Source organism: Elephantulus edwardii, unplaced genomic scaffold (genome assembly GCF_000299155.1).
Source record: "Elephantulus edwardii isolate Elephantulus edwardi_28Jun2011 unplaced genomic scaffold, EleEdw1.0 scaffold00029, whole genome shotgun sequence".
NCBI lineage: Eukaryota > Metazoa > Chordata > Mammalia > Macroscelidea > Macroscelididae > Elephantulus > Elephantulus edwardii.
In genome coordinates this window covers 9100102-9108221 of record NW_006399779.1, presented here as the reverse complement: position 1 = coordinate 9108221, position 8120 = coordinate 9100102, and the positions used below count along the sequence as shown (strand labels likewise).

General features: G+C 36.0%; 1 protein-coding gene across 1 annotated transcript in view; it reads right to left on the bottom strand.

The window, feature by feature from the left end:
• DNAJC24 (DnaJ (Hsp40) homolog, subfamily C, member 24) overlaps positions 1–7623 on the bottom strand; it is a 51355-nt gene extending 43732 nt beyond the window's left edge. The window contains exon 1 of the mRNA XM_006883782.1: positions 7513–7623. Within this exon, the coding sequence (XP_006883844.1) occupies positions 7513–7623 (111 nt within the window). The remainder of the gene's footprint in view (positions 1–7512) is intronic.
• Between the last annotated feature and the right edge of the window lie 497 nt (positions 7624–8120).

Sequence of the window (8120 nt, the reverse complement as noted above, 5' to 3'; positions counted from 1 at the left end):
CACAGATGTAGTCGATCTGATTCCTATGCATACCATCAGGTGAAGTCCATGTGTATAACCTGCGTTTGTGTCTCTTATAAAATGTATTTACAGCATTAAAAAAAATTTTTTTTTCAGGATCAAGACCTGAAAAAAGCACATTTGCGGGAGTGGAATCCAATTCCTAAACAACACGCCACTGCAAACTCTATGAACTTTGATATGTGTCTATAGTTATAGAAAAGCTTCAGGCCTATAGGGTCTCTAGGAGTCGTACTTGATGGCAATAAACAAAAAAGTAAACAGTGTTTACTAAAGTAACATGTACTATAAACTTTGCAGCCTATGGTTTAACAATATTTTATCTCAACAATTAATTATGTAGGTGGTGTTAAATTAAAAGTCTTCTGAACTTGGGAAAGTACACTTAATAAATGTGCCTTTTTAGAAAATTAGACATAGAATGCTATTAATCAAATGTAATTTTGTTTTCCTGTTCTTTTGTAACACTGTTGAAAAACAGACTGAGAATACATGTTAATTTAAACTAAGGGAAAAAAGAACATGATCTTTTAGAAGCATTTGTGGAGAAACACCAAATTTAAACATTTTTACTATGAGCCAGAATTCAACCTGAAGAATTTGGTTTGAGTTTTTATAAAATGTAATAAATAATATGGTATTCATTTATACTTTTCTTAGGGAGCTCTAGTGGCCTAGTGGTAAGGACTTGCCTTGCAACCCTGAGGTCATGCAGTTCAAATTCACCAGCTGCTTCAAAGGACAAAGATGGGCATTCTCCTCCTACGTGATTAAAACTGTCTCTGAAAACCCACTGGAGGTCAGCTATTGGTCGGTTCCAATTTGACAGTACACAACACCACCACTTTTCTTAGGAACCCCAAATTTATAAGAAAAATAAAGTTCCCTTCACAAATCATAATTAAAGGTTTAAAGTATGACTAAGAATCATAGTGCTGGAGGTTCCACTAGTCTCTTTTGGATGTTAAGTCTGGCTTTTTAAAAAGCCTAGCTTTTCTCAACTGCAAATATAAGCATACGATTATCTTTATTAAAGGACGATTGAAAAGCATAAAAATAGGTAAGGGGGAAAAAATCTGACTTGAGTGTTACTAACTGTATGCTAGTGAGCTCTGATGGCCTGGTAGTAAGAAGCTGAGGTACAATCCACCGGGTCAACTGTAAGTTGGTTCTGACTTGATGACATACAAGAGCAACAACTGTTTGCTTATTACTATATATGCATTTTACCTTCTTAACTAGAATACAATGAAAATAATTTAACTCTGCAATGCGGCCCAAAGCTGTGAGACTGCAGGTCAAAAGGTCTGTCACCACTGAAGGACTATATCCTGCTATTAATGTGGATTATAGCCTGTTAACTTCCCTAATAAACCTCATACTCATAAATTTGGTCTGTGTAGCTACTGCAACAGATTTTGGACCCAGTAGAACAGTTAAGATTGGTGTGGGGAAATTAAAAAATAAATGAGTGAACGTGGGGAATTGTATGCAGTTCCCCCTTGTGGAGATAGCAGAGGTCACACTGGCTGTTTCTATGTCATTCCTGGTCATTTTAAACACACATATGCAAAGGACAAATATAACAGTAAGAGAAAAAAGCAGAAAGCTGACACTAAAATTTAGGAAGATGGAAAAATGATCACTAAATGACTAACTAATACAACCTACCTGAGGAACCGGCAACCAAGACCAACAAAGACAACCACCAAAAAGCATGCTGAGACAGAAAATCAGAGAAGTGAAGGTTTCTTTGACAGGTGGTCAGAGAAGCAAGACTGAACAATAGGAGAGTTGAAAAGAAACAACAGACTTCAAGATCTCCTTCAGATAACCAAGTCAAGCATTCACTTCTCCATTCTTTAAGTGATACAGCAGTCGTCTATATGCTGTACTGAATAACTTGGAGTTGCTGTGATGTTGAATACTCTGCCACTGTGTCAAATACCATAATGGTTACCCATCATGGATCATGTTTGGAGGAGCTTCCAGATTGATTCAGGTTTAGAAGCGGGAGTCGCATCTACTTCCTAAACCAGATGGCTCTGGAAACTCTATAAACACAAAGAAATGATGTTAATTATAGAACAAAGTTCAGGTCTTTTGATTATAGTGTTGCTATGAATAGTATTCCACCTGACAACACTTAACCACTGTTTTGGAGAACATTCTACTTTATACATAACTCTTTGTCAATTTGGTGTACTGAGGTAATCTGGGTTTGCTGTGATGCTGAACCTTGTGCCATTGGGGTGTGAAATGCCTTAATGATTCCCCAATGTGGACAGTGTTTGGTTGAGCTTCCAGTTGTAAAAAAAGATCTGGAAGCAGGAGTAGCATCCACTTCCTAAACCACATGCCTATGGAACCGCTATGCACTTGGAGAAACGACGACAGTTATAGAAATACATTAAGTCTTCTGTTCATGAAGTCGCTATGAGTTGTGCTTTACTCAATGGCAATCAACAACAACATATTTAGTGGTAAAAAGCTGCACGGCAAGCTCAAAGTACATGGTTTGAATCTACCAGCTGCTCTGCGCAAGAAGGCTAGGCAATCACTTCCTATGTGATTTATGACCTCTTGAAAACCTACTAGAGGTCAGTTATGCATCAGTTCCTATTAGACAGCAATGAGTCTGACTGCAGCGGAAAGGAGCTCTGATGGATTATCCTCTAAGGGGAGTTGTGCTGGTAACCTAAAGGCTGAACCTCTCTGGCAGTTCAAATCTACCAACTGCTCCAAAGAAGAAAGATGAGTAATCTCCTCCTGTGTGATTTATAGCCTTAGAAAAACCTCAAGTCAGCTATGAGTCAATTCTGACTCAATGCTAAAGTTTTACTGTGTTAGGAAGTAGAAACAGAGGGTCTAGATCTGAGAAAGTAGGATAAAGTGAAAGCTGACAAGCTACACAGTATGTCGAAAGTTCCTGTCCCCATCTGCAGATCAAAGAATTCCATCTCTGGGAAATAAAATTCTTATGCTGCTTTTTATTGTGGTCAATTAACAAAATGACCAACAGCTTACCTGAAGCATCCTCACATTGCCAGCTACTTCTGTGAACTTTCAAATTAGCTTATAACATTTCATTCTTAAATGTCTACATGCAACAACTAAGAAGCAACCCATGTTTTTAAAAAAGCCCTTATAACAAAATGGGAGGGATGAAAAGTGGGGACGGTGAAGTAGTGAGTGGAGAACAAAGAACAACCAATATAAGGTGAAAAAAAAAGAATTAAAAAAAAAAAAACCTTTAAAAACCTCTAAGAGATACTATATCTTTTAAGAATAATAACAAGTCACAAACTAGTAAAGCACCACTCTAAAGCATTAAATATAAAAAAATAAAAAATAAATCTTGGCTAAGAAATTATTAAACTGACTATATTCATACAAATGACTCATTCAATACATACTTAACTAAGTGCTTACTGCTTTTCAGAGACAGTTTTAGGAGGGGTAAATTAGTAGTATAACATGTCTTAGAAGACAATTAAAAGTATTTACATGGAAGACAGTGAAACTTGTATGTAGGATGACTATTTCATTTATTAACTAATATATACACATAGAAAATAGAAGCTATTAATAATTAGGGAACTCTCGTGGCCTAGTGACAAGAAGCTGTACTGCAATCCCACAGGCAGGCAACATGAGGCCATCAGCCTCAACAGGCAATCTCCTTCTGTGTGATTAACTGCCTCCGAAAAACCACTAGAGATCAATTATGGGTTGGTTCCAACTCTTTGGAGCACAACCTTAATAATTAGGAGAGCTCTGGTGGCATATTCTGTAAGAAGCTGTGCTCCTAACCCAAAGGTGGCACCTCTCGGGTAGTCTGAATACATTAGCTACTCTGAGGGAGAAAGATGGGCACTCTCCTCCTACGTGCTTTATAGCCCCTGAAAACCTGCAGGAGGGTCAGCTCTGAGTTGGTTCTGACTCAATGGCAAGGTCTGAGGAAAGGGAGGATTAATATTTATGACAGGGCACAGGCTGAAAAGAAAAATAAAAAAGGTTAATCTATAATTCTCTACCCATTGAAAGCAAAATATTTTTCATAAATGAAGGTAAGAAACGCTACAGGTCAAACAATACTAGAACCAAAATGGTAGAAGTATAAAGACCTTAAAACTTTAGATATACATACCCCCCAAAAATCTTTTAAAAATACTGTTAATGCATGTCTTAAAAATAATTTATATGAAACTAGCCAACAATTACTTTAACGGAGAGAGCAAAAAAGAAGCAGAGAAAAGGAGTGAGAAGAAAAGATAAGGGTCATCAAAACTAGATTACTGGAAATGGAACAAACAGAAATAAAACAGTAAAATGTTTATGCACTGTGAAGAATATAAGCAGTGTCAAAGAACGTAAGCAAATGCTAAAATTTGTGCAAAATTTAATGCGAATTTAATTTGCTGTGTAAACTCCCAATGGAAATGAATTATTAGTATTCAGTATGTGAAATTAACACATACTGAAGAAAATGCAAAAGGAGAATAAGATAATACTGTTAGTGAAATAACAGCATAGTTTTTAAAATTAACCATGATAATTTTAAAATGCACACTGTAGTCTCTAGAACAAGCATCAAAAAGCACACATTATTAGAAACTCAACACAGGTAATAAAATAGATGACAAATATGCTTGATTCAACTAAAAGATGACAAAGAGCAACAAAGGGCAACCAAATATAAAAATTAAGATATAAATGCAAGTATTGCTAATAATTACAGTAAATCTAAGTGAACCCTGATTCCTATAAAAAGGCAGTGATTGTCAAACTAACTTTTAAAAATACCAAAAACGGCAAGCTCTGATGGCCTAGTGGCAGGAAGCTGCACTGCAATCCCAGACGTGTGCGGTTCAAATCCACCAGATGCTCTGCTGAAGAAGGAGGAACAATCGCCTCCTGTACCAGTCAGATCCAATTTGATGGTACACACATAAAATAAATTTTAAAAAAAAATTAAAAAAAAAATACCAAAAACATATCAAATACCTAAGAATCCATCTAATGAAAGATGAGTATTATCTCCACATTGAAAATTATAAAATAGAGAGGCTCAAGGCCTGCGTAAATGGAAAGAAACACAATGTTCATGCGTTAGAAGAACCAATACTGTTAAGCCAAGTTAATATATATTCACTGAAATCTCAAGAAAATTGAAGTAGGAGTTTTAAAAGTAAAAATTAACAAACTGATTCTAAATCTTCAATGGAATGCAAGCAACATAGAAGAAACAAATAAACCTGAAAAGAATAAAATTAGAGAGATTGCCTGACTCTGAGACTCTGAGACTGAAAATAAAGCTACAGAAATAACCAAGAAAGAGGTATTGGTAAAAATTTAGACAAATACATCTATGAAACATAACAGAGCCCAGCAATAGATGTATATTGCCAAGAGAATCCAACAAAGAAAGAAAATATTTTTAAAGGTGATGGTGAAACAGCTCAATAGCCATAAAAAAATAAAACTGCAATCTCCCACCTCATAATATACATAAAAATCATAGATTTAAAAGTAAAAGCAAGTAATAAAGCTTCTGGGGGGGGGAGGGAAAGAGAAATTTTTTTTTTTTTAGAGAAAACACAGAAAGCACTAATCATTAACCAAAAACCCAATAAACTGGATTTTATCAAAATGAAAACCTTTGCTTTGTTTAAACCTGTTTAAAAAAAACACTATTTTTTAAAAGCCATACACTAGAGGAAATATATACAATATATACAGAAAAAAGGACACTACACAAATATATAAATAGCTGATAATTACATTAAAAAGTACTCAATATCATTAGTCATCAGAGAAATAAAACTCAATCCACAATAAGACTTTATTATACCCAGAAGAGTGAAGTGGTCCACAGTAAGATCATTGTGACCCTTAGAAAACATTTTGGTTCATCTAGAGAAGCCCCACTTGTGCAGCTGGTTAAATGTTGAGCTACTAATTAAAAGGTCAATGGGTCTGAACCCACCAGCCACTTCTAGCAGCAGCTCCACAGGACACGATGTGACTGGGAGTCAGCTTCAGTAAATAGTCAGCTTTGGAAAATCTATGAGGGATCTTTTGCCCAGCCCTGCAAGATCATGAGAGTTAGAATCAAGTCAACATAAATAAATTTGTATTGGCATCTGGTGCTCTAGTGGTAAGGAGCTAGCTGTACTGCCAACCCAAAGGCAGGCAGTTGAAATTCACCAGCTGCTTTGCAGAAGATGCGCATCTCCTGCCCTGCGATTGGCCGCTTCTGAAAACCTGTTTGAGGGTCAACATGGGTCGGTTCCAATTGAGGAACAACAACAACAGTGTATTGATGATGGCCTAGAGCATGCTACTAACTGAAAGGTGGCTCCTCTCTGGTGGTTCAGATCAACCATCAGCTCTGCAGGTTTGAATCCACCATGTGTTTTATAGCGTTTATTAGTTTCTGAGAGTGAGGAGAGGTCAGGGATGCCACTAAACATACATGTAACAGCACAGTTCCATTTAACAAAGATATATTCCATGCAAACTGTCAAAAAGCCAAATCTAAGAAATCTCAATTACAGAACTGAAAAAGGAGTAACATCAAATGTTGGTGATGATATAGAAACTCTTTCACAGTTTCTTCTTGAAGTTAAATGCTTTCACACTTGCTTCAATTCATTGTGACCTTATGTACAACAGAAGAAAACCTTGCCCGATCCTACACTGCTAATATATGAAACAGTTTGTCCATTTTGCTGAATGGCAGATAATTCTTGTTATTTTTAAGTAAAAGGTATATTATCAGCATGGTCTACAAGGGCCTGCATGACCCAGACCCTAATTACTTCTGCAGGCTCATTCTCTAGTTAACTGAAGTTCAAGGTTTTGCTATTTAGAAAACTTTCAAAGAAATGTACTAAAAACAGAAATCTTTAAAACTATGAAATAGAAGAAATTTAAAAATTATTTAGTGCAAACTTCTGCTCCTGTTAAGATTTATAACCTTGGCAACTCCAAGAATTGTCATGAGTCAGAATCAAGTCACTGGCCTTGGGCTTTGCTTTTGGTATATATAGCTACTTGTGGCTTGTGCTACTGGATGTTAACAACGTTTATAATGTGCCAAAATGTCAAGAATTTTACACAAATTATTTCATTTAATCTTACTCCCCTCACAGCAGTACTTTTAAGAAATGTTATAGGAAAATAAAACAATACACCAGGACTGAGGCAGAGAACGGAAATGCCCACATTTCCAAGGCTGTTACTAATAAAGTTAAATTTTGAATTCAATCAGCCTTGACTCAGATCCCCTGTTTCTAACTATAATGCCATTCTACTGCAAATCAAATTAGTTATTTTTTCATTATTACTGAAATTTCAAATTAAATATTAAGTGCTGCCCTTGAAACCATATTTTCATTTGGTGAAAACCAAATTTCTGGTCACATCTACAAACTGCTTCCCTCCAACCCCCAGCCTGTGATATAAAACCCAAGAGAAAACACTTACCATTAAAATGAGCTTCTGATATTTTTGTTTTAAGTCAGACACACTTGCAGATGGGTCTGCACCTAGAATGCTGTACCAATCCTTTTTTGGTATCTGGTCAATAGCCATCATCCACTGAACAGTGGCCTGCTTCCAGATTAGCTGAATAAAAGCAATGATGATTCATTTATTTGCATTTATAGAAAAATAATATTGCTTTTCTACATTATCTACTATTTCAGTAAATCATAATTATGCTGCAAAACTGATGAAACATTTCCTCATTTACAACATTCCAATTATTTTATATACAAGTACTTCACAGTATGGAGTCTGGAACTTAGTAATCCACCACTGTATTCACAGCCATTCACAGATTATTTTCAGACTTCACAAACTTCACATGTTTATACCTTAAATTAATGTACATTCGATAGTATAAAAGAAAAAGGAATTAGAAAACATATTGGAAGCAATGGCTGGTATTTAGTTAGTCTTCTGGTAGTCAACACTGAGTAACTCACTACCAGTGGGTCAACTGCAACTCACTGCAATCACACAGGACGGAGTGGACCTTCCCAGAGTGGTTTCTAAGGCTGTAACTCTATAGAAGCGGACTGCTACATTCT